This window comes from Oncorhynchus mykiss, chromosome 8 (genome assembly GCF_057628025.1).
Source record: "Oncorhynchus mykiss isolate SJ-2025 chromosome 8, ASM5762802v1, whole genome shotgun sequence".
Lineage (NCBI taxonomy): Eukaryota > Metazoa > Chordata > Actinopteri > Salmoniformes > Salmonidae > Oncorhynchus > Oncorhynchus mykiss.
Genome location: NC_143029.1, coordinates 72,816,829 through 72,843,403, shown reverse-complemented (window position 1 = coordinate 72,843,403; position 26,575 = coordinate 72,816,829). Strand labels below are relative to the sequence as shown.

At 39.1% G+C, this 26,575-nt stretch overlaps 1 protein-coding gene across 11 annotated transcripts in view; it reads left to right on the top strand.

The window, feature by feature from the left end:
• LOC110530472 (suppression of tumorigenicity 18 protein) overlaps positions 1–26,575 on the top strand; it is a 62,614-nt gene that overhangs the window by 7,106 nt on the left and 28,933 nt on the right. For 3 of the 11 annotated variants that reach the window (XM_090182491.1, XM_090182490.1, XM_090182488.1), the window contains exon 1: positions 10,588–10,764. The exons of 7 other annotated variants lie outside the window; for them this stretch is intronic. In XM_090182491.1, coding sequence (XP_090038617.1) covers positions 10,605–10,764 — 160 coding nt within the window. In that variant the 5' untranslated portion in view covers positions 10,588–10,604. Of the gene's footprint in view, positions 1–10,587; positions 10,769–26,575 lie in introns of those variants that run through there. One more of the 11 variants, XM_090182492.1, reaches the window with a different exon arrangement.

The following is a 26,575-nucleotide window of genomic DNA, read 5'->3' as shown; positions in this document are numbered from 1 at the left end:
CTGCAGGAAGGGTACCACTTGAGGGAGGATGACAACAAGCTCAGTCCAATGATAATGTGACACACCGCCCCAGACCATGACGGACCCTCCACCTCCAAATCGATCCCGCTCCAGATTACAGGCCTCGGTGTAACGCTCATTCCTTCGACGAGAAACCCGAATCTGACCATCACCCCTGGTGAGACAAAACCGCGACTCGTCAGTGATGAGCACTTTTTGCCAGTCCTGTCTGGTCCAGCAAAGGTGGGTTTGTGCCCATAGGCAAATTTGTTGCTGGTGATGTCTGGTGAGGACCTGCCTTACAACAGGCCTACAAGCCCTCAGTCCAGCCTCTCTCAGCCTATTGCGGACAGTCTGAGCACTGATGGAGGGATTGTGCGTTCCTGTTGTAACTCAGGCAGTTGTTGCTGCCATCCTGTACCTGTCCCACAGGTGTGATGTTCAGATGTACCGATCCTGTGCAGGTGTTGTTACACGTGCTCTGCCACTGCGAGGACGATCAGCTGTCCGTCCTGTCTCCCTGTAGCGCTGTCTTAGGCGTCTCACGGTACAGACATTGCAATTTATTGCCCTGGCCACCTCTGCAATCCTCATGCCTCCTTGTAGCATGCCTAAGGCACGTTCACGCAGATGAGCAGGCACCCTGGGCATCTTTGTTTTGGTGTTTTTCAGAGTCAGTAGAAAGGTCTCTTTAGTGTCCTAAGTTTTCATAACTGTGACCTTAATTGCCTACTGTCTGTAAGCTGTTAGTTTCATAACGACCGTTCCACAGGTGCATGTTCATTAATTGTTTATGGTTCATTGAACAAGCATGGGAAACAGTGTTTAAACCCTTTACAATGACGATTTGTGAAGTTATTTGGATTCTTACAAATTATCTTTGAAAGACAAGGTCCTGAAGAAGGGCCGTTTCTTTTTTTGCTGAGTTTAGAACCAAGTTCTATTTTATTGCCTGGCTGCGCAGACGTGTGGGTGCAATGATTGAATAACATGTGTGTACATTTATTTTGCAATGCTTGCGCACGCAACGCGGGCGTTGTGGTTAGCATGTAAGAGTCACGAAAACATTTGAAGTCACACATTTGAATTTGGCACTTCAAACTCAAATACAGTGAGCTCCAAAAGTATTGGGACAGTGACACATGTCTTGCTGTTTTGGCTCCAGCACTTTGGATATCAAATGGTACTATGGGTAAGCTCTGGCCATCGTCTTTCATCTCAAAAATGTGCATTTCTATTCGTGTGGGCGTTTTTAAATTCAAAACTTTTGGAGAAATTGAAAAATACTGAGCAGCAGCTTCAAAATTTGACGTTTGGCAAAATGGAACGATACAGAGTCCAAAACACTTCCAAATGTTATATTTGGAGCAACTTTGAAATTTGGTCTTTGGAGAAATGTGGATGAACATCTAATTCTGCAGTGAGACTGTGAGAGCTTGTTGGCTTAGGTTATGTGACTGAGCCATGGTTGCTGTGTGAAATTGTATCCCGATACTGGCACTGTGTCCTTATGAGGGAGTCTTGTAAAAATGGGTTTACTTAGCGCCGTTGCTGGCATTTTCCGAAGATAGCAAATGCACAAACACTGCCCCCTGATCGTATTAACTGTAAAACAAAGTGATGTAAGTCTTTGTCTGCTTGTGTGGCATAGGTTTCCTCTGTATGAGTTTAGTGGTCAGCTCAAAATGTATGTTACCAGGAATGTTACAGAACCAACATGCAGTTCAGCCATAAGACAAGTATCACTATATAATATACATGACTGATTGTCTCTTCTGTGGTTTATCATTGGACATGAATTGACTGTAAACGTTTGTCCCCAAAATGCACCATGTTAAACTAGAGACCTGCTGAGTGAGATACCCTTGCCCTTGGGCAACCATCCATGGAAGCAATCTCTTATAGTAACACATAGAGTACTTTACATTAAAGGAACTAGTATGAGACAAGTTATTAATACTGTTGCCCTCTTTTGCAAACACATGTCTTGCTGATATGGTGTTCTCCTTTAAGCCCTTCCTATGGACACATTGTTTTTTGCAAGCATGCATAAAAAATAATATACTGTATAGCATACTGTACAATGCATACAGTACATGGCCCACGTGTACTGTACACCTAGTATTTTACAGAGACTAGAATACCAAGGTGTGGCGAGACCTTTCTTTAATCACTCAATTTACAGTACAAATCAGTTGAAATATCTCCACGCATCCCACTTATTTACATTTGAATTACTACTATTACTTATTTTTGGGATGTGACTATAGCAAGGCCTTGCACTAGAACGAAGCAAAAATACTTTTCCACTGGAGGTTTAGGTGCTTGTTTCTTTTAAATGCCATCATCTTTGCTGAAATCCCCTCTCAAAAGAACCTTTCACTTGCTGGAATAAATTCAAATTAAAATTTAAATCCCTCTTTGCATTTCTTCAGCCTCTTTTAAAATAGCTGCCTCCTTTTAGAAAGCTGTTTATGTAGTGATCTGTTCATAATCCAGTTTGTTTCTCAACAGCGAAAAACACAGAAATCGTATTATCACTATCTTGGAGGGATGATGCGAGAAATCAGGAACTATAAATGTCTGGATCTGTAGAAGTTTTCTAAGTGCAAAAGACCATTTATGAAGAACAGTAACATTTGACTTGCAAATATCGATAGTACATTGTATTGAGAGATCTCAGAATGTATCAAATACCTTCTGTGATGTTATTCAGAAAACTAGACAATGGCTGTACAGAAGTCTCAAATATGTGCTAGGTAGATAACTTATCAAAAATGTTCTACCATGTGATACACAGCTTTTGTACTGAGCATATGAAGATTTAACTATTGGCACAATGGGTGAACCTTACAAGTCATTGACAATCTTCCAGACTTCTATAAACAAAAACCCTTCCCAATCTCAAAAGTCCTTCTAATATTTTGTAGAAAACAAGATTTAATCAAGAATGAAATTAATAAAAACATAAAACAGCAACACATTTATATGGAAGTGCCTTGTAATATCTATCCAGTTGAAAATATGAAAAATAACTGGGAAGAGCCTGTTGGGAGATTTCATTTGCTCCAGCTAGACTGGGTTCATTGTTTGGAAACAAATTATAATTCTGTCTCCAGAAAGTTAACAAAGATCTAAACAAAAGGAAATCAATGGCCAAGCCCATTAATCACTCAAACCAAGCTACTTGTGCTGAAGAAACTTATTTCATAATCAATTTCTTTGTTTTGCTCAAAAGGGCATTTGCAATTCTGATTCATGTCAGCAAGCTTATTGTATTGGGCGCAATCCAAATATTGTAAACCACATTAATGAAAGTATTTTTGTATTTTCAAGTGTCTCTGAATAGTCATCATGAAAAACTGTGGCTGTCTTACAAACTGCTGTAAAAAGCTGTTTTTAACATGGACCACTGCGCTACTGATAAGGGTCATGTGTTGATTTGTCAACAACAAAAGGTATCGAGGTGGAACATTGTGCCAGACTCTTATGTCTAGTGATTTAAGACTTATGATTCTGGCATTGATAATACTGACCTTTAAGCACAAGTACAAGCAATCCAACTCTGCAGAGTTTCTGCTAAAGATCATTGGTTATAAAATCGAGACAAATCTGTGAGCTACAGAATGCGTTGCTGAATGCTACTTATTATTCATTATTATTATTATCAAGACAATCTACTGCTCATCAGCATGATCATTACAGAAGCCACAGACTCACCTGTTGCCATTGTTTGTGGTCATTATTTTGCCTGGCCATCCCAGGGGAGCCACTTTGTGGATGGGTCGGTCTGTTGCCACGAGTCAATATCTGAGACTGCTAGAGTAGACCCAGTTGAAAACCAGTCCCCAAGACCCAATACTTGGACCCAGAACTAGACCTATTGTTTCAAAACTGTGACAAGATCAAGACCAGTTTAAATGTTGAAAATGAGATCCAGGCCAAGACAATTGTAAGAAGTCAGGCATCTTATTCCTAAACATAAGCCATTGCATTGCCTACCAGCTCACACATAAGGGAAACAAGGCACCCTGACACTTGTGCGTTAAATCATTCCTTCCTGGCCACATAACTCTGGCAAGAGGAGGTATTGAGCGTTACGTCTTGACCACAAGTTGAGTGACTACGAAGACCATGTTGTCCAAACATTAGCCCAGACCAGAAGTATTGGATCCAAAGACACCGATCCATAAACCTTGGGCACTGAAGCCCTGGTCCATGCAGTCTTAAGTGGTGTTGACCTAGACCATGATATCAAGTCTCCATCTTTGCTACATTTCACTAAAAGATGAACAACTAGTCCCTTTTAATATCACCTAGCATACTACGATATTCAGAACTGTTGAGCATACAACTTTTCCCAGAGATTGTGTATGCCATGGTAAAGCATGAAAGAACAGTCAGAAACTTTTGTCTGCAATCTGACTTCTTCACTACTACAGCAGCAGATCACCCAACGGTGTTATGTAGCTTTTTAATCACTGCAGTACCTCAAGTCCTAGAGTCGCGAGGTTGTCATTAAGCATTGGGGGTGTGTCTTTAAAGGTCGCCCACCGTTATACCCTAGTTATCCCCAAGGGGAATGTAGGGTAGTACTAATTGTTTCTTTAACTGTGATTTAGTTACATGCGGTGAAGATAATGATCCCCATGGAAAATGTGCTGTCTTTTCAAAGACACTTTCCCTGCCTGTTGACATCAACATAAGGACAGTTATACATCCTGGAGCTATATCATCAACATAAGGATAGTTACACATCCTGGAGCTATATCATCAACATAAGGATAGTTACATATCCTGGAGCTATATCATCAACATAAGGATAGTTACAGTGGGGAGAAGTATTTGATACACTGCCGATTTTGCAGGTTTTCCTACTTACAAAGCATGTAGAGGTCTGTAATTTTTTATCATAGGTACACTTCAACTGTGAGAGACGGAATCTAAAACAAAAATCCAGAAAATCACATTGTATGATTTTTAAGTAATTCATTTGCATTTTATTGCATGACATAAGTATTTGATCACCTACCAACCAGTGAGAATTCCGGCTCTCACAGACCTGTTCGTTTTTCTTTAAGAAGCCCTCCTGTTCTCCACTCATTACCTGTATTAACTGCACCTGTTTGGACTCGTTACCTGTATAAAAGACACCTGTCCACACACTCAATCAAACAGACTCCAACCTCTCCACAATGGCCAAGACCAGTGAGCTGTGTAAGGACATCAGGGATAAAATTGTAGACCTGCACAAGGCTGGGATGGGCTACAGGACAATAGGCAAGCAGCTTGGTGAGAAGGCAACAACTGTTGGCGCAATTATTAGAAAATGGAAGAAGTTCAAGATGTCGGTCAATCACCCTCGGTCTGGGGCTCCATGCAAGATCTCACCTCGTGGGGCATCAATGATCATGAGGAAGGTCCTGGTCAATGACCTGAAGAGAGCTGGGACCACAGTCTCAAAGAAAACCATTAGTAACACACTACGCCGTCATGGATTAAAATCCAGCAGCGCACTCAAGGTCTCCCTGCTCAAGCCAGCGCATGTCCAGGCCCGTCTGAAGTTTGCCAATGACCATCTGGATGATCCAGAGGAGGAATGGGAGAAGGTCCTGATGAGACAAAAATAGAGCTTTTTGGTCTAAACTCCACTCGCCGTGTTTGGAGGAAGAAGAAGGATGAGTACAACCCCAAGAACACCATCCCAACCGTGAAGCATGGAGGTGGAAACATCATTCTTTGGGGATGCTTTTCTGCAAAGGGGACAGGACGACTGCACTGTATTGAGGGGAGGATGGATGGGGCCATGTATCGCGAGATCTTGGCCAACAACCTCCTTCCCTCAGTAAGAGCATTGAAGATGGGTCGTGGCTGGGTCTTCCAGCATGACAACAACCCGAAACACACAGCCAGGGCAACTAAGGAGTGGCTCCGTAAGAAGCATCTCAAGGTCCTGGAGTGGCCTAGCCAGTCTCCAGACCTGAACCCAATAGAAAATCTTTGGAGGGAGCTGAAAGTACGTATTGCCCAGCGACAGCCCCGAAACCTGAAGGATCTGGAGAAGGTCTGTATGGAGGAGTGGGCCAAAATCCCTGCTGCAGTGTGTGCAAAACTGGTCAAAAACTACAGGAAACGTATGATCTCTGTAATTGCAAACAAAGGTTTCTGTACCAAATATTAAGTTCTGCTTTTCTGATGTATCAAATACTTATGTCAAGCAATAAAATGCAAATTAATTACTTAAAAATCATACAATGTGATTTTCTGGATTTTTGTTTTAGATTCCGTCTCAGTTTGAAGTGTACCTATGATAAAAAATTACAGACCTCTACATGCTTTGTAAGTAGGAAAACCTGCAAAATCGGCAGTGTATCAAATAATTGTTCTCCCCACTGTACATATCCTAGAGCTATATCATCAACATAAGGATAGTTACATATCCTGGAGCTATATCATCAACATAAGGATAGTTACATATCCTGGAGCTACAGTATATCATCAACATAAGGATAGTTACACATCCTGGAGCTATATCATCAACATAAGGATAGTTACATTTCCTGGAGCTATATCATCAACATGCACACAGTGCCTTCAGAAGTATTCATACCCCTTGATTTATTCCACGTTTTGTTGATTTATTTTCTCTCCCATTGCCAAACAATAACCCATAATGACAAAGTGAAAACATGTTTTTAGCAAATTTATTGAAAATTAAATGCAGAAATATCTCATTTACATAAGTATTCACACCTTTGAGTCGATACATGTTAGCATCACCATTGGCAGCGATTACTGCTGTGAGTCTTTCTGGGTAAGTCTTCTAGGAGCTTTGCACACCTGGATTGTACAAAAAATTATTCTTTAAGCTCTGTCAAGTTGGTTGTTTATCAATGTTAGATAGCCATTTTCAAGTCTTGCCATATATTTTCAAGACGATTTAAGTCCAAATTGTAACTAAGCCATCTAGGAAAGCGGACAGAACCAAGTTTTCCTCTAGGATTTTGCTTAGCTCTATTCCATTTCTTTTTAGGCTAAAAAACTCCCTAGTCTTAGCCGATGACAAACATTTCCATAAAATTGTGCAGCCACCACCATGCTTGAAATATGAGGAGTGATACTCAGTGATGTGTTGTTGGATTTGCCACAAACATAATGCTTTGTGTTCAGGACGTAAACTTCCTTTCTTTGCCACATTGTTTTCCAGTTTTACTTTAGTGCCTTATTGCAAACAGGATGGATGTTTTGGAATATTTTTATTCTGTACAAGCTTCCTTCTTTTCAATCTGTCATTTAGGTTAGTGTTGTGGAATAACAACAATGTTGTTGATCCATTCTCAGTTTTCTCCTATCACAGTCATTCAACTCTGTAACTGTTTTAAAGTCACCATTGGCCCCATGGTGAAATCCCTGAACTGTTTCCTTCTTCTCCGGCAACTAAGTTAGGAAGGACGCCTGTGTCTTTGTAGTGACTGGGTGTATTGATACACCATCCAAAGTGTAATTAATAACTTCACCATGCTCAAAATAATATTCAATGTCTGCTTTATTTTTTTAATGTTTTCATCTACCAATAGCTGCCTTTCTTTGTGAGGCTTTGGAAAACCTCCTTGTCTTTGTGGTTGAATCTGTGTTTTTAAATATATATATATATATATATATATATATATATATATATATATATATATATATATATATATATATATATATATATATATATTTACCTTTTATTTAACTAAGCAAGTTTGAAATTCGCTGCTTGACTGAGGGAGCTTTATATAATTATCTGTATGTGTGGGGTACTGAGATGAGGTAGTCATTCATTAGTCCATGCAATTTATGACTTGTTCAGATTATTTTCACTCCTGAACTTGTTTAGGCTTGCCATAACAAAGTGGGTGAAAACTTATTGACTGAATACATTTCAGCTTTCATTTTTTATTAAGTTGTACAAATTTCAAAAAATACAATTCCACTTTGACATTATGGGGTATTGTATGTAGGCCAGTGACACAACTTCTAAATTGAACCCATTTTAAATTCAGGCTGTAACACAAAATATGGAAAAAGTCAAGGGGTGTGCATACTTTCAGAAGGCACTGTATGCTCTGTTGCTCTTTATTTGCATATGCAAATTGATAAACCATTTTTTAATTCCAATAATTTTATGTGACTATTTCTGAGATGAACAAGGCATCAAGTGGTTGCACAATGGCAGACAGATGAGTAAATGGGGTTTCACACTATAAACCAGGAGGTGGTGATTGGCTATTCCTATTATTTGAGCACAATTCTGAAGCATTTTATCTTAAATTAACCTCACTTTATTTTAGTATATAATGATTTCAACATTTTAGATTAATGACTGAATGAATATTCATACCTACTCTGTTGTATTACATGGAAACCTAGAACTAGAACCAGCTTTGGGTTGCCGGTTGCCTAGATTTGAATTGAGATTGTTTTAAAGCATCGTTGGTTAACTTCATAAAGATAATTTATTGTTCTTACAGTACATTAGAAGAATTCCGGAAAGCATTATATTTGTGTAGGCTTTACACACAGCCCGTATCGTGCTCAAAAACAATGGGGGGGCTTTGACATTTCACTTCTTTGCTTACATAATTTGCAGCAGAATGCAAAAAGCTTTTAGACACAGATGTGACCCGTTGTAATACTTTTCTAAATGCAATCAAACACTTTCTACAAACATGAGCAGGACTTTTTAAATGTGAACCCTTGTCTGACATGTAATTTCATCCAACCCACTCCTCTTTTCATTCCTCCGCTATCTCCCCTCAGTTTTCCTGTTGATGAAATAGTTTTGAAAAACACTATATGCTGGTTCATGGGTCATGTTGTAGGCTTTGGAATGAACCTTTTTGTAGATTAATCAGGGACAACGCATATTTTTGCGTTTTACTTTCACTGAATTTGTGAATAACCGAGCTGCTGGGCTTACTACACTGTCCTCTGTAATGTTTTTCATTTAGTTAGGATTGCTGTCTTACAATAGTTCAGGACATGACGTAAACAGTACTTTCTTGGACAAGCGCTTAAGATGTTCTTTCACTATGATTGTCTGCATCAGCTAAGAAAGAAAACATGTTTTAATTATTATATGATGTTGAAAGTGATGGCTCTATGCTTTCATATTTTCTAAACCACCAACACGCACGAATGGTGCATAAGAAAGATCAAGCAGAACAAGAATGTACTCTTGACGTCCCGCTTTTCAGTATGTACCATGAAATGGCTCTTGAAAGACAGTTACAAAATTAAACGTTAAATTAGGCATTAAACAAGGTGATGATCAACTGCCAAACCTTAAGTAATGATATGCCCCAGCCATCCTCAAGTCCCCAGCCTTGCTTATCCAAATTGCGCAGATATCAAAAAGCACAGAAATTACATTATTATTAGTAGTAGTAGTATTACACACTGTGTTCACATGTCTCACCCCAGAGACTGGGATGACACAACCTAGAGATAAGCGTGTTTTGGGTGGCCTCTGTCATCAGCTGGGGAAGGAGATGCTTGCATCTCTAAGAGGCCCCCTTATGGGTATCACTTATTTTAAATGCTAAACCGCGGCCCCCTACCCCCATACACCCACTCTCCACTCCCCCGCCCCTCACCTCTCCTCCCGCCCCAGGCTCCACCCAGAAGTGTGGCTTGCCTTTGTCATTGTAATCTGGCCCTGTTTGCTAAACGCTTCCAATGTTTACTCTCTGCTACGGGGGCTTGTATTAACAGGAGTCAGCAGGATGCGCATGACATCACTAGCGCTGGGGCTGGGGGGCTTTTGTAAGAGTTGCGTTTGTGATGTCTCGAGGCCCCTGTCTTCTCTCCCTTTATTCCCCATTTTCTCTATCCAGGCTTGTCTAATGCCTGAGCTAACTCAGGAGGCTAACATGGCCTACAGGGAGGAATTACACCTAATTACTTAAATAACTGCTGTGCAGCAGCTAGCCTTCCTTCCTTAGTCACCAAAAATCATTTCCAGGTCCCTGGCTTTTAATGATAGCTAGTCCTCTATGGGAACAGAAAAGATCTAGGACAAAATGGGTTTTCATTCATTCAAATAGGAGAGAGGGAAATAAAATAAGACAGACAGGTACTAAGATACAGAAGGGGAAAAAAATTCCAATTAACCGACAAGGCTTTCATGACATATACTTTGGTTGTTGTTGCCGTAGCGATAAAGTCGCAGACATTGAAACTCGTCTGTTGAGCCATTGTTATCATCCCTGGCCATCTGCTGCCGAGGACTGACATTCCTGCTCATTTGCATGATGAGTGATATGGGAAGCTTGGGAGGGCGTATGCCCCAGTCAGTCCTATGACAAAGCAAGTGAAAGTTTTTGAAGCAGAATGTAAGGGGTAAGAAAAACAATATATATATATATATATATATATATATATATATATATATATATATATATACTTATATATACTTATATCAAGCATGTGTGTGTGTGTGTGTAGAGGGCTAACGCATGCATCTGCCTCCCTGTTTGTGTGTTTTGCGGATGTGGGAGTAGAATGAGGAGGGGGTTGTCTGCTGTTGATGTGCAAATGTGCATCATATTGAAGGACTGTGAATGGGGAGGTGTGACGTAAAAAGGGACCCGAACGCAGGTGCTTATCTCCAGGCTGTCAAAGGCATAGTATGTCATATTCCTGGGGACTACCTTTCAAAGACACTGCACCAGCTCGGCCATCAAGCGACTAGGGGGAAATCAAACTTTCTGGATCATAGAAGTAGGTTTGTGTCAAAAGTAATTTTATAATAATAATAATAATAATGTATAGTGGTTATGGTGTTTGTTTGTTTTTGTCATTGACATCAAGCGCTGAGTGTGAGTGCATGTGAAAGACAAGCATTTTATCCTCTTGATGTTTGATGCTGTCATATGACTTCATAAAAAGGTCATATATATATATATATGTTTAAAAGTTAATGCACATGTTTATTGCTATAGGACAGTAACTACTACTGTGTTACAACGTTTGCTATAATTGTACAATATGAATACAGAAATAATATAAATTGTTATATTTATAAATGTCATACTTCAAGAAAGTATCTGTCTGCTAAATACAGGATTGTTGCCATGATGTGGATCAGTGCTCTTAGTAAAAGTGCAGCTTCTACAAGGGTCTCAGACAGCTAGAGAGGACATTATATTGCTCAAATGGGGTTTTAAGAAGCACAACCTATATTTGGATCATCCAGATAGCGTTAAATGCAGTTGACACAAATGCTGTATGTTTAATCCAGGTAGAGTATAAGCTAAGGTCTTAGAATAACACGTTAGTATTGTGTTGAAGGCAATGCTTTGTCAGGTTGTGCTGGATGAAGGTTGCATTAATGCTTGTTGAAATCCTGTTGTATTCTAAATGCTGTATTATGGTCGATAATAAGTGATCATTGAGACTTCTGTGGCAGACATGGTCCAGACCTTACACTTGAACAAACTCTGAAGAGACACAGTACAAGGTCTCCAGGGAAACTGTTGATTTAGTGGGAAGGATTGATGTTTCAAAGGTTTATCATCAGGACCGTCAATAGACTTAGGCCTATGTCTCGGAAGGGCAAAGATAGAAGAATATGTTAAGGGCTAATTTGGAAGAAAATGTATACATTTTTTCATAACATACTGCAGCTAGGGATTTTGTCAAGACAACTGGTGGGTTGATAAGTGAGTTGTGTATTGAGAAAAACAACTTGTTTTTTGAGGCCTTTGCATAGGCCACATGATTTAAATGAATATATTTTCAGGCGTAACATGTTGTGTGGGTAAGAATACTTTAATTCTAGTCAGTTCCCTCCAGCGGAAACTTATTTTCAAGATGTAATTTAAAAAAAGAGTTGTTTGTGTAGTTCTCTCTTTGCAACCTACTATGTTATTTTAAGCTTGAGTAAGTGTGCAGAGCAAAATGAACATCCCAACTTGTAATTTAAATAGTCTGTTCCTGTTGGAACTCTTTAGAACATACATTTGAATAGATGTTGGAGATTTTCAGACATTTCTCAAATATTACATTTTGTGTCATGTTTATGAAAAACCATACTGAAACAAACCAAAAAAATGACTTGTTAATCAACTCCCAAATCGCTGACTCCCATTTGAGCTGTGATATTTCAACAAGGCAATGTGATATACAGACCAATATGCCATGTGTAATATATAATATGCCAAATATAATATATTTAATATTCCATGTATAATATATAATATGCCTTGTATAATAATTATTGCTGCAAGGTGAAATCTTTTCGAAGTTAGGTATGCCCAATACAAAGAGTTGGAAATGCGATAATACTGAGACAAACCACTGAAATCGTGAGCATATGGTCAATCTTTGGAGGTTATTTTAATACCACAGTTACAACAACACAAAGATGACAAATGATATGGTATTGAAGTGAAGTCATCTACCCCCTTGCTGTACTGTATGCAGCCCCCTTCCTGCTCCAAGCAGGATACTAATACAGTTGCTACACAACAGGGTAATGTTAGCTCTCTTTGCCTACACTCCAGTACGACAACAGGAGCTGTCCATGGTACCTAGAGAATAAAGACTGTGTCGTCCAGAGGGGGAGGTGAAATTACAAACTCCAGTTTATTTGTGTAAAACTTGATTATTTAGTTATATGATGATAAAATGATTGTTCTATAGGATATCAAGTGCCCTGCTGTGACTTGTTACCTTTGTCACTTTTCACTTGACAAATCTTTCCATAACTCAACAAATAGATTCAGAGTTATTCAAGAAAAGAGCACTCTTTACTTTTCAATTTCCAGATTGAGTCAAATATAGAGAAAATAGCTGCCATGCGTTGTGAAACACTGCAAGCAGCAAAGAGTTACAGTAGCAAACATGGTGGTAAATATCCATCCAACATGTACTGTGTTACCTGTTTTTCCCCACTCAAACTTCACTTAGTTAATCTAGGAAAATGAATTATGTGGATTTAATTCAGCAAGGTTTCAGAAATGTTCCATCTGCTCTTGAGCAGCTGGGGAAAGGATAAATGTAATTAATTACTTCACTTTTGAACAGTATTCCAGAGAAACTGTGATGTTTGTATGATTGGGAATACATTTGCAATCCTAAATGTACAACATAAATATGTATTTGTTATGACAATGCTGAATGATCCTTTTTGCTGCGTGTGATTTGTTTGGGCCAAATTAATATCACTTGAATTGACTGAAAACAAGTGTTTTTAATGTCTAAAACAGGCCCTCTAATAGATCTATCTATATGCAGAGGATTTCAGAAAGGAGGCATAAAAATACTGTTTAGTAACCCATGTTTGTCCTTTGGCTATATCAACTTAATTTGAAACCCACATGAATATATGCAATGGATTCTATATAATGATAAAGGAGTACTCCTCTGAAGATAAGTTTACTTAAGGTTATATCTGTTTTAAAATGAGTCTGACTGGGATAGACTATACTTTCCTGGTTGCCATGTTGCAGTTAGAGGTTTCCTGATGCACAGACTATGAAGTATTTAGTGATAAATAGGAAATATTGAAATATTATATAAAACATGTATAGTAACCTAACCAAGATCATCTGAATATAATTGATCTATAAATACATTACAGGTAGTATTATTTTTAAAGAGAATACATGTCAAATGTAATGTTTTTTTAGTGAGGGGTTTATATGCTTGACATGGTGGCGCTATAAGCAATGTCCCTAATTAAAATTACATGGGATTTTTTTCCGCTCTTTTTTTATTCAAAATATATTTTAGAATTTACCTTGATTGTAATGTTACCTCATTGGCTGTGGTTTTGCTTGTTGGCCTAACTATAAAGGATCTGCTTGTACCCTTGTGGGTTGAGAAGAATTAGGATTTATGAATTTATTTCCTCTGTTGTATTGTTTAAACAGCTTTGGTTTAGTTTTGATCCCTTCCTCTTGCCTTTGAGGCTGTTCCACGGTGTCAGCTGTTGACTGATAGTAAGAGAACTGCCTCACAGTGTGAATGAAAGAAAACTAGCGGTTGGTAAACACTGATAAGGGATAAATAGAAAGCGGTCAGGCAGAGATAGTTCTGTGGGAGCCCAGATTGTGTGCGGTCTGTTAAAATGAGATTCTGAGCCTGTCCTTTTTATTCTCTCCCCCCCCCCCTCCCCTCTGCTGCGTTTGTCTGGAAAATCTCCAGTGACCCTGCACAACAGTCCCAGGCTGCACTATTCTCTTTTTGTGTTTTGTTTTCTAACAAGGGTCAAGTTGGCCGATAGACATGTCCCTGATGCTTATAGACAGCTGTCATGACTACAAGTACTTACAATAATTAATGTTACATGGAATTATAGTTCTGCTGCACCAGAAACACAGCATCAGGGAAATAGTGAAAAGATAAGTAAAATGTCTAGAACATTCTCTGAAAATGTCCAGCCATTGTCTGTTTGACATTTTATTGTCGAATGGTTTCACTTCATGTTTCTTCACAATTTCTTTCAATGCTTTTTTTTTTTATCTACTTGTGTATGAAAGTTTCGGAATGAATTGAAATGAAATGTTGCAAGAGTTAATACTTTAATGATAAAAAGTGCAACGTTTGAACAATTTTGAACAAACTAATGCACATGCTTACTTACAGTACCAGTCAAAAGTTTGGACACACCTACTCATTCCAGGGTTTTTCTTAATTTTTACTATGTTCTACATTGTAGAATAATAGTGAAGACATCAAAACTATTAAATAACACATATGGAATCATATAGTAACCAAAAAAGTGTTAAAGAAATCCAAATATATTTTAAGAGATTATTCAAAGTAGCCACCCTTTGGCTTTTGGTATTCTCTCGACCAGCTTCATGAGGTAGTCACCTGGAATGCATTTCAATTAACAGCTGTGCCTTTTTAAAAGTTTGTTTTTGGAATGTGTTTGAGCCAATCAGTTGTGTTGTGACACGGTAGGGGTGGTATACAGAAGATAAGCTTGGTAAAAGACCAAGTCCATATTATGGCAAGAACAGCTCAAATTAGCAAAGAGAAACGACAGTCCATCATTACTTTAAGACATGAAGATCAGTCAATCCAGAATATTTCAAGAAAGTTTTTCATTAACAGTCTCAAAAACCATCAAGCGCTATGATGAAGCGGTTCATCTGGACTGCCACAGGAAAGGAAGACCCAGAATTACCTCTGCTGCAGAGGATAAGTTCATTAGAGTTACCAGCCTCAGATTGCAGCCCAAATAAATGATTCACAGAGTTCAAGAAACAGACACATCTCTACATCAATTGTTCAGAGCAGACTGCGTGAGTCAGGCCTTCATGGTCGAATTGCTGCAAAGAAACCACTACTAAAGGACACCAATAAGAAGAAGAGACTTGCTTGAGCCAAGAAACACAAGCAATGGACATTAGACCGGTGGAAATCTGTCCTTTGGTCTGATGAGTCCAAATTTGAGATTTTTGGTTCCAACTGCCGTGTCTTTGTGAGACTCAGAGTAGGTGAACGGATGATCTCTGCGTGTGTGGTTCAAAGGTTTGGACACCTACACATTCAAGTGTTTTTCTATATTATCACTATTTTGTACATTGTAGAATAATAGGGAAGACATCAAAACTATGAAATAACACAATCATGTTGTAACCAAAAAAGTTTTGAACAAATCGAAATATGTTATTTTAAATTCGTCAAAGTAGCCACCCTTTGCCTTTATGATGGCAGGGTAGCTCACACTCTCAAACAGGGTAGCCTAGTGGTTAGAGCGTTGGACTAGTAACTGAAAGGTTGCAAGTTCAAATCCCCGAGCTGACAAGGTACAAATCTGTCGTCCTGCCCCTGAACGGGCAGTTAACCCACTGTTTCTAGGCCGTCATTGAAAATAAGAATTTGTTTTTAACTGACTTGCCTAGTAAAATAAAGGTCAAAAATTAAATAAAATGACAGCTTTGCACACTCTTGGCATTCTCTCAAACAGCTTAATCTGGAATGGTTTTCCAACAGTCTTGAAGGAGTTCCCACATATGAGCAGTTGTTGGATGCTTTTCCTTCACTCTGCACTCCAACTCATCCCAAACCATCTCAATTGGTTTGAGGTTGGGTGATTGTGGAGGCTAGGTTCTCTGATGTAGCACTCCATCACTCTTCTTCTTGGTCAAATAGCCCTTACACAGCCTGGAGGTGTGTTGGGTCATTATTCTATTGAAAAACAAATGATAGTCCCACTAAGTGCAAACCAGCAGAATGCTGTGGTTGCCATGCTGGTTAAGTGTGCCTTGACTTCTAAATAAATCACAGACAGTGTCACCAGCAAAGCACCATCACACCACCTCTTCCATGCTTCACGGTGGGAACCACACGTACAGAGATTATCCATTCGTCTTCCCTACATCTCAAGACACTGCGGTTGTAACCAAAAATCTCAAATTTGGACTCATCAGTCCAAAGGATAGATTTCCACTTGTCTAATGTCCATTGCTTGTGTTTCTTGGCCCAAGCAAATCTCTTCTTCTTTAGTATTGATTTCTTTGCAGAAATTCAGCCATGAAGGCCTGATTCACACAGTCTCCTCTGAACCGTTGATGTTGAAATGTGTCTGTTACTTGAACTCTGTGAAGCATTTATTTGTGCTGCAATCTGAGGCGCAGTTAACTGTAATAAACTTAACCTCTGCAGCAGAGCTAACTGCGGGTCTTCTTTTCCTGTGGCTGTTCTCATGAGCCAGTTTCATCATAGCGCTTCATGGTTTTAGCGACAGCACTTTGGGCATTGACATTTTTGGGTATTGACTGACCTTCATGTCTTAAAGTAATGATGGACTGTCTTTGCTTATTTGAGCTGTTCTTGCCATAATATGGACTTGGTATTTTACCAAATAGGGCTTCTGTATATTACCCCTATCTGGTCACAACACAACTGAATGGCTCAAACACATTAAGAAGGAAATAAATTCCACAAACTAACTTTTATGAGTAGGTGTCCAAACTTTTGACTGGTACCTGAGATACATACATAGATACTGTATGTACGTACATACATACATACATACTGTAAATACATACATACATACATACATACATACTGTAAATACATACAGTGGGGCAAAAAAGTATTTAGTCAGCCACCAATTGTGCAAGTTCTCCCACTTAAAAATATGAGAGAGGCCTGTAATTTTCATCATAGGTACACTTCAACTATGACAGACAAAATGAGAAGAAAAAAAATCCAGAAAATCACATTGTAGGATTTGTAATGAATTTATTTGCAAATTATGGTGGAAAATAAGTATTTGGTCACCTACAAACAAGCAAGATTTCTGGCTGTCACAGACTTGTAACTTCTTCTTTAAGAGGCTCCTCTGTCCTCCACTCGTTACCTGTATTAATGGCACCTGTTTGAACTTGTTATCAGTATAAAAGACACCTGTCCACATCCTCAAACAGTCACACTCCAAACTCCACTATGGCCAAGACCAAAAAGCTGTCAATGGACACCAGACACAAAATTGTAGACCTGCACCAGGCTGGGAAGTCTGAATCTGCAATAGGTAAGCAGCTTGGTTTGAAGAAATCAACTGTGGGAGCAATTATTAGGAAATGGAAGACATACAAGACCACTGATAATCTCCCTCGATCTGGGGCTCCACGCAAGATCTCCCCCCGTGGGATCAAAATGATCACAAGAACGGTGAGCAAAAATCCCAGAACCACACAGGGGGACCTAGTGAATGACCTGCAGAGAGCTGGGACCAAAGTAACAAAGCCTACCATCAGTAACACACTACGCCGCCAGGGACTCGAATCCTACAGTGCCAGACGTGTCCCCCTGCTTAAGCCAGTACATGTCCAGGCCATCTGAAGTTTGCTAGAGAGCATTTGGATGATCCAGAAGAAGATTGGGAGAATGTCATATGGTCAGATGAAACCAAAATATAACTTTTTGGTAAAAACTCAACTTGTCGTCTTTGGAGGACAAAGAATGCTGAGTTGCATCCAAAGAACACCATACCTACTGTGAAGCATGGGGGTGGAAACATCATGCTTTGGGGCTGTTTTTCTGCAAAGGGACCAGGACGACTGATCCGTGGAAAGGAAAGAATGAATGGGGCCATGTATCGTGAGATTTTTTTTTTTTCCATCAGCAAGGGCATTGAAGATGAAATGTGGCTGGGTCTTTCAGCATGACAATGATCCCAAACACACCGCCCGGGCAACGAAGGAGTGGCTTCGTAAGAAGCATTTCAAGGTCCTGGAGTGGCCTAGCCAGTCTCCAGATCTCAACCCCATAGAAAATATTTGGAGGGAGTTTAAAGTCCGTGTTGCCCAGCAACAGCCCCAAAACATCACTGCTCTAGAGGAGATCTGCATGGAGGAATGGGCCAAAATACCAGCAACAGTGTGTGAAAACCTTGTGAAGACTTACAGAAAACGTTTGACCTCTGTCATTGCCAACAAAGGGTATACAAGTATTGAGATAAACTTTTGTTATTGACCAAATACTTATTTTCCACCATAATTTTCAAATAAATTCATAAAAAATCCTACAATGTGCTTTTCTGGATTTTTTTTCTCATTTTGTCTGTCATAGTTGAAGTGTACCTATGATGAAAATTACAGGCCTCTCTCATCTTTTTAAGTAGGAGAACTTGCACAATTGGTGGCTGACTAAATACTTTTTTGCCCCACTGTACATACTGTAAATACATACATACTGTAAATACATACATACATACTGTAAATACATACATACATACATACATACATACATACATACATACATACTGTAAATACATAGCTACGTATGCGGCAGGTATCCTAGCGGTTCGAGCGTTGAGTCAGTACCAAAATGTCTTTAGTCCAAATCCCAGAGCTGACAGGGTGGAAAAAATCAGCCGATGTGCCCTTGAGCAAGGCACTTAACCGTATTTGCTCCAGGGTCGGTATTGTTAATGGCTGACCCTGGCCATGACCCCAATCTCCGAGGGTGTCTCAGAGGGAGTTGCAAAAAAAACGCATTTAAATTTCACACGTGTATAATGCGCTCTTGCAATATAAGCATCCCCAAAATTATTATTACGTAGATACATACACAGATCTATCATTACATACATACATACATACATACATACATACATACATACATACATACATACATACATACATACATACATACACACACTAACTTATAAATGTATAAATATAATCACGTGCTCTAAATATATAAAGCCATCATGAACTGTCAATATCAAACCTCATACTGAATATCTACCATTTTCCAAGCCTTTTTAGGGGCAATCTGTTCATTATTTTGGTATAGATTTTTGAGGGGGATTCCATCTTTTATGTGATTTAAAATGACCTTCAGAGTTCTTACCTTGAGGGTCACCATGTGGTGTATTTACACCGAAAATAATTCAACCCATTGTAGCCCGCTAGCTAATGAGATTGGTCGTTAAGTGAATGACACAAAGGCTACAAAAAGAGCTTAGTGGCTCCGTTGAATATTACAGTGTCCTCACACACACACACACACACACACACACACACGCACACACACGCACACACAAACAAACCTCGCGGCAGTGACACACTGGACTAGCCTGGCTGCCCACCCACCCCACCTCGATTTCCTTCTACACCATCACCTCTATGAAAGGCAAAACAAAGACTAACAGGGGCATGGTAAGTCAGGCTAACAATTCTGCCCTGTCGGAAATGTTAATGTCTCTGTGTCTCCGTGTCTACGTATGAGAGTGCGAATGAGTGAGTGAGTGTATCTGTGCCTGTTTAGTGAATGCAGAGCTTTCAGTCTCAGAGTAAATAGTGCTCTCGACAGATAAATAGATTCATGAAAGGTTAGCGCAGTGCCTAAGGAGACTGTCACTTCCAGACATGTTGGCTAATGTGACAGAGGACAAGACCCAGCTGTTTCCTCTTGCTTGCTTCCTAACTGTAACTTTACTCGCTAGCAACCCTCTCTATTCTTTTCCCCCTGAACTTACGTCTGATGTCTTCTTTATGGAAGTACTGTAGATTTGTCTTTTTCCAGCTCTACTTCCAGCTCTACTCAGAAAATATTATCAATGTATGTTTTTTAAGTTACTTTTTACTACAAGTTGTGCCTTAGCTTTTATTTTCCATCACAGGATGGTAGTTTCATATTGACATCTCTGGTTCGTGCATTCAATTTGTGTCCATAGTAGTTTTTTTTCTGACTTAAATTCATTTCTGGCTTAGACATTTTGTTATTGCGCGTGAGAATTCAATATGTTGATGTTTTTTTGTATGTATAACCATACTCCTGAATTTGACATTTAGACCTGTCACTGCCTTGTACTTGTCCTATGCTTGCAGGTACTCTCAACTGGTTTTTAGCTGGTTGTTTTACATATAAGTATATTATGTATCCTACATCATTTATATTGTATCAAAATATCATGCACGACCGGCAGACTGCAGCGTGGGTTAAAGTCCATATTTTTATTAAACCCTAGAGTTAATTCAAATTTACATTTTATTGATGCATATAATCATAATCACAGACCATCTGCTGATCTGGCAAGCTCGGTTCAAACTCACAAAACAGTCCTGCTAACCTTTAAGTACAAAATACTATAGTCAGGGTTTAACTCGGCTATCCCAGAAGAGTGTGTGTGTTAGAGGAGATTGTATAGATTTTGCATAATACTTAATTCAGATCCTCTAGGGCTGCTCCTGCCATGTGTGTTAAATATATCACGGTCACTTCGATAACCACCATGATATTAAGCATGATCAATGTTAGCAATAGCCTGGCTAAGAGTACACATTACTAACTTTTTGACACATGTAGGACTACAACCTACATTGCCATGGTTTCAGGCATTTAACTGCACAGAGGTTTGTATTATTTCACTATTTTTCCTGGTTTGGAATAATGTTCATAACATGGTCAATGAAAACTATTTTATTTACTTTCCCCATTTAGAATAAGTAAATTACAACACTTTTATAACAATTTTCTTGCCTTTTTTCAACAAAATATGAAATTCACCATCAGGCATCTCTATAAGGCATAAAATACTTATGTACAACTCATTCCAAACAAAGCTTACGCAGACTGAGAATTCATATGCCAGAGGTAAATCCCAGTTAACACGGATTTATACTGGCATGAGTTAAAGGACTAGAGTTTGTAATCCAGGTGGCCAGGGGATTTTGCCACACAGTGAAATCACTTAAAACTCCCCCAACGTCCTGAGCCATGGAGCTCAGAGAGCTGGGAGATTTTTCAGAATTTATGACAGCACAGCTGAACTCTTTCTGTGTGCGTGTGCACGCTCATGTGCAAGCGCCTGTCCACCTGTGTGTGTGTGTGTGTTTATTTGGATAATTTACTTCCTTTTATATACTCAATTAGTAAGATTGGGAGCCAGATAACGACATGAGACCTTGACAGATTGGTATTATCCTCCTTTGACAGGGCGAGTGGATAGTATTGGGAATTCAGCGTCCCATCTGCATAAGCAGAAATAAATGTTTGTGGCTGAAAGTAAAGGATAATGGCCTATTTTAACAGCCGTTGACTCCACCTCTTAATTAGTAAAGTGACCAAGTGGTTATTGGATACGTTACCCTTTTCCCAGTTTGCTCTCTATGAGCTCCATGTACTGTAAATGTTTGGATGTGTGTGGCTGTGGAGGATGAGAAGACGGGAATAGTTTGTGTGTTTGTATGTGCGTGCACGTGTTTGCGTGCACGTGCACACTTAGTGTGTGTGTTTGGAGGACAGGACAGAGGAGCAGAGATGGAGTGGAGTTGTTTAATGACAGGAACAGCTGACTTGTTTAGAGAGCAGTGAAAGGTAATTAACCCTGGGAAAACTACAGCTGCCATGCGAGCTGTTCACTTCAGTGCAATCTGATTAGGAATCAATGCTTCAGCGCTGCCTGGCTCCTTTCAGACACACTGTGTGTGTCTGTGTGTGTACTGTGTGTGTTTTTTCTAGGTAAACTTTTCCCACCCGGAGGCCTCTGGGCATGGGAGACCTGCCTTTTGTGGCACGGGATTAGCTCGAACGGTTACTACGTTTCTCCAAATTGCCGACCACCTGGTAGCATTCAGGCAACCCTCCTCCTGCATGAAAAGGGTCTCCTTGGAAAGAAACAATGGCCAGGATTACTCTGTAGTGATGACAGACACCCGGGCTGGAACTTATTTTCTCCCAAACACCTGTCAATGAATTAGTCCTTGTTAGTGTTTTGAAAAACGTATGTTCAATAACGATTTGAAAGATGCAAACTAACGTAGCATACAGTATTCACACCCCTTGACTTTTTTACCATAATTTCAAAGTGAACTCTGTTTTTGGACATTTTTACAAATGAATTAAAAATGAAAGCTGAAATGTCTTGAGTCAATAAGTATTCAACCACCTTGTTGTAGCTAGCCTAAATAAATGTAGGTGTAAACATGTGCTTAACAAGTCACATAAGTTATAATGACTAGCTCATCTCTGTACCCCACAATTATCTGTAAGGTCCCTCAATTGAGCAGTCAATTTCAAAGACCAGGGAGGTTTTCCAAAGCCTCGTGAAGAAGGGCACCGATTGGTAGATGGGTACAAATAAAAAAGCAGACATTTAATATCCCTTTGAGCATAGCAGCTCACAGATTACTGCACCTGTACATAGCCCACCTATAATTTAGCCCAAACAACTACCTCTTTCCCTACTGTATTTAATTAATTTATTTATTTTGCTCCTTTGCACCCCATTATTTTTATTTCTACTTTGCACATTCTTCCATTGCAAATCTACCATTCCAGTGTTTTACTTGCTATATTGTATTTACTTTGCCACCATGGCCTTTTTTGCCTTTACCTCCCTTATCTCACCTCATTTGCTCACATCGTATATAGACTTGTTTATACTGTATTATTGACTGTATGTTTGTTTTACTCCATGTGTAACTCTGTGTCGTTGTATGTGTCGAACTGCTTTGCTTTATCTTGGCCAGGTCGCAATTGTAAATGAGAACTTGTTCCTAACTTGCCTACCTGGTTAAATAAAGGTGAAATAAATAAATGGTGAGGTTATTAATTACACCTTAGATGGTGTATCAATACACCCAGTTATTACAAACCTACAGGCGTCCTTCCTAACTCAGTTGCTGGAGAGGAAGGAAACTGCTCAGGGATTTCACCATGAGGCCAATGGTGACTTTAAAACAGTTACAGAGTTTAAGGGCTGTGATAGGAGAAAACTGAGGATGGACCAACTTTGTAGTTACTCCACAATACTAACCTAAATTACAGAGTGAAAAGAAGGAAGCCTGTTCAGAATAAAAAATATTAGCCTAGTGGTTAGAGCATTGGGCCAGTAACCAAAAGGTTGCTGGATTGAATCCCCGAGCTGACAAGGTAGAAATCTGTCTTTCTGTTGACGGTAGGCTGTCATTTTTTATTTATTTATTATTTTTTTAACAAGGCAAGTCAGTTAAGAACAAATTCTTATTTTTGGCCTAGGAAAAGTGGGTTAACCTTTGTACAATTTGTACCTTGTCAGCTCGGGGATTTGAACTTGCAGCCTTTTCGTTACTAGTCGAACGCTCTAACCACAAGGCTATCCTGCCGCACCATTGTAAATAATAATTTGTTCTTAACTGACTTGCCTAGTTAAATAAAGGTTCAATTTAAAAATAAATAAATTCCAAAGCATGCATCCTGTTTGCAATAAGGCACTAAAGTAAAACTGCAAAAAATGTTGCAAATAAATGTACTTTATGTCCTGAGTACAAAGCTTTATGTTTGGGGCAACACATTTTCAAGCATTGTGGTGGCTGCATCATGTTATGGGTATGCCTGTCATTGGCAAGGATAATTTTTTATTTTATTTAAAAAAAAAACGGAATAGAGCTAAGCACAGGCAAAATCCTAGAGGAAAACCTGGTTCAGTCTTGGGAGACAAATTTACCTTTCAGCAAAACTATAACCTAAAACATAAGGCCAAATTTCTTACCAAGACGACATTGAATGCTCATGAGTTGCCTTGTCACAGTTTTGACTTAAATCAGCTTGAAAATCTGACAGAGCTTGAATAATATATATATATATATTTTTTTTTAAATACAAATATTGTACAATCCAGGTGTGCAAAGAGTCTTACAGACTTAACCAGAAAGACTCACATCTGTAATCGCTGTCAAAGGTGATTCTAACATGTTTTGACTCAGGGGTGTGAATACTAATGTAAATGCAATATTTCTGTGTTTTCAATAAATTAGCAAACATTTCAATTAACATGTTTTCACTTTTTCATTATGGGGTATTGTTTGAATCTGGATGAGAGAGGAACAAATGTACTCAATTTTAAATTCAGGCGGTAACGCAACAAAATGTGTAATAAGTTAAGGGGTATGAATACTTTCTGAAGGCACCTTTGGTGTTAATTGATTGTGTAGAAGCTGCAATCCTGTGATACAGGTTTCATTTCCTTTGGGTTGTTATTAGTCTCGGTAGTTATAGATAGCATGGTAGCAAACCATTCCATAAAACAAAGCAATATGCTGTTTTTGAATATTCAACATTTCTGTTCTGATTGAGATTGATATTTGATAATTAATTGCAATTCATCTAAAAAGCCATCTTTCATAGAATAATATAACTATAAAAGTGCCCCAAATTTAGTGAAACAAATGTCTCTCTGATGGCTGAACAAGAAGAACCAATCTGGACTTTGTGCCACTGTGACTGTGTGGACCTGGTCCAGATTAACTCAATTTAGAAGGGAAGGCTTTGGGATGACTTTGGAAAGCGATTACAAGATTTTTAAATCACCTCAGCGCAGGTGTCACCGTCTGACTCTTTTATGGGGTGCTTTGCTAACTGGCTCCAATAACAAGTTTCCCCTGTAGTTATGCCATCATAACAAATCATTGAAGCGATAGTGGCTGGCCAGCCAGGCTCCTAATTGTCTGTTAAGAATTCTGTGGAGCCTCGTTCTCTTTATTGAAGCTTCTCAGTCTTGGGGAAGTGATAAGACAGAAGCCAGTTTGTAGAGCCCCGTATAAAAGTACTCATTTGGCATGAGACAAACACTTTGCTTGGCGGCCAGGATGGCTGCATTGGAGATGGTTATGTCTGAAATCACAGTTGTTTCTGGAAGTCCGGAAGCGCCCCTCTATGAGGATTTTGGTGTGTAAAAAGTGCTCACTGATCAGAAGATATTCTGTTTCCCTTTTACTGTATTTATGTGAATGGATTGGTGTTCTACACTTTGGCGATTGTTCATACGTTTTCTCTCCTTCTCACTCTGTCTTTGAACTTATATTATCAGTACAGAAATAGCTTGGAATTGGGCAAGTCCGGTATGGTTACCTCTATACCTTACCTGGCTTAGCTTGTGTTAGTCTCTCTAGCCTATTTGCTGTCACTGTCCACAGTTGGTTCTACTGTATTTAGCACCATTCTATCATCTTCTCATGGTACTGAATATTCAATCTTTCATTGGAAGAGGTATACTGTGAGATTTTTGATGGGATGAGTTTGGAGTGTTACAAAGAGCAAACTACTCTGTATGACACTTTAAACTTGTATAACCCTTAAGACTATGTTCAGTACAATTGGAGCTCACAGAGGTGTTGCTTGAGAGGTCAAACTATTAGTTCAATTATATCTTTATTAATTCTGCATCATAAGAAAGACACCAATAACTGAAAATCTTTGGACCCATTTGTTTATATTTAAGCAATATTAAATATATTACTTTTATAGGAACATTACCCTATTATTATTTTCAAGAGTTTATAAAATGCACTTGTATAAAAAAAGAATCACCATCATTTTAAGCGCCGGCTTTGATATGAATAGGAAAATCAGAGCCCCCCCCTTCCTCGCGTTCACCCTCCCCCTCCTAAAACGTTTCTTAGCTATTATTCTAATGTCCAGCTGCTAGCTTTTTAAACAGAGGGCATCTGATGGCTGCTTGGTCGCAGCACCGCAAATGAAAATAATTATTTCAAAAACTTGTTTATCAAAATAGTCTCTTACACTTTGAATGAATTAGCATTTCAATGAAAGGTGGTGAAATCGGTTGTGTTCCTTATCATCATATACCATCTCAGTTTGGCTCTCCACTGACAAGGAATCGCTGTCTGCACACAAGCAGCGTTATTGTAAAGCACTTTTCTTTTTTTAACACTACATATTGCTGATTCTAAGCACGGTGGACATATAAAAATATGATCAGTTTACCGTATAGACTTAGACATTCATTACAAGGAAATATGAAAGTAAATTGTACTATCTATCGTTTGCTGTTTGCACTTTATTATGCAGAAACAGAAAACACTTAGCATGTCAAATTAATCTGGAAATTATTCCCGGGGTAAACTATAAACACAGAAGTTACCCCGCACATTTACCCTCCTTTTTTCTCCTTCCTCTAGATCAGAGTGTAATTGCCAGTAATCAGGTCTGTTTGCTGCTGATAAAACCTCTCTGAATGCGAGGAACCCTCTTTGTGTGATGACTCAATTATGCCAGAAGTGGCTCATCAAACCTGGCCCATCAGCTGCTTTAATAAATAAGGAGGAAAACTTGCTGCGGG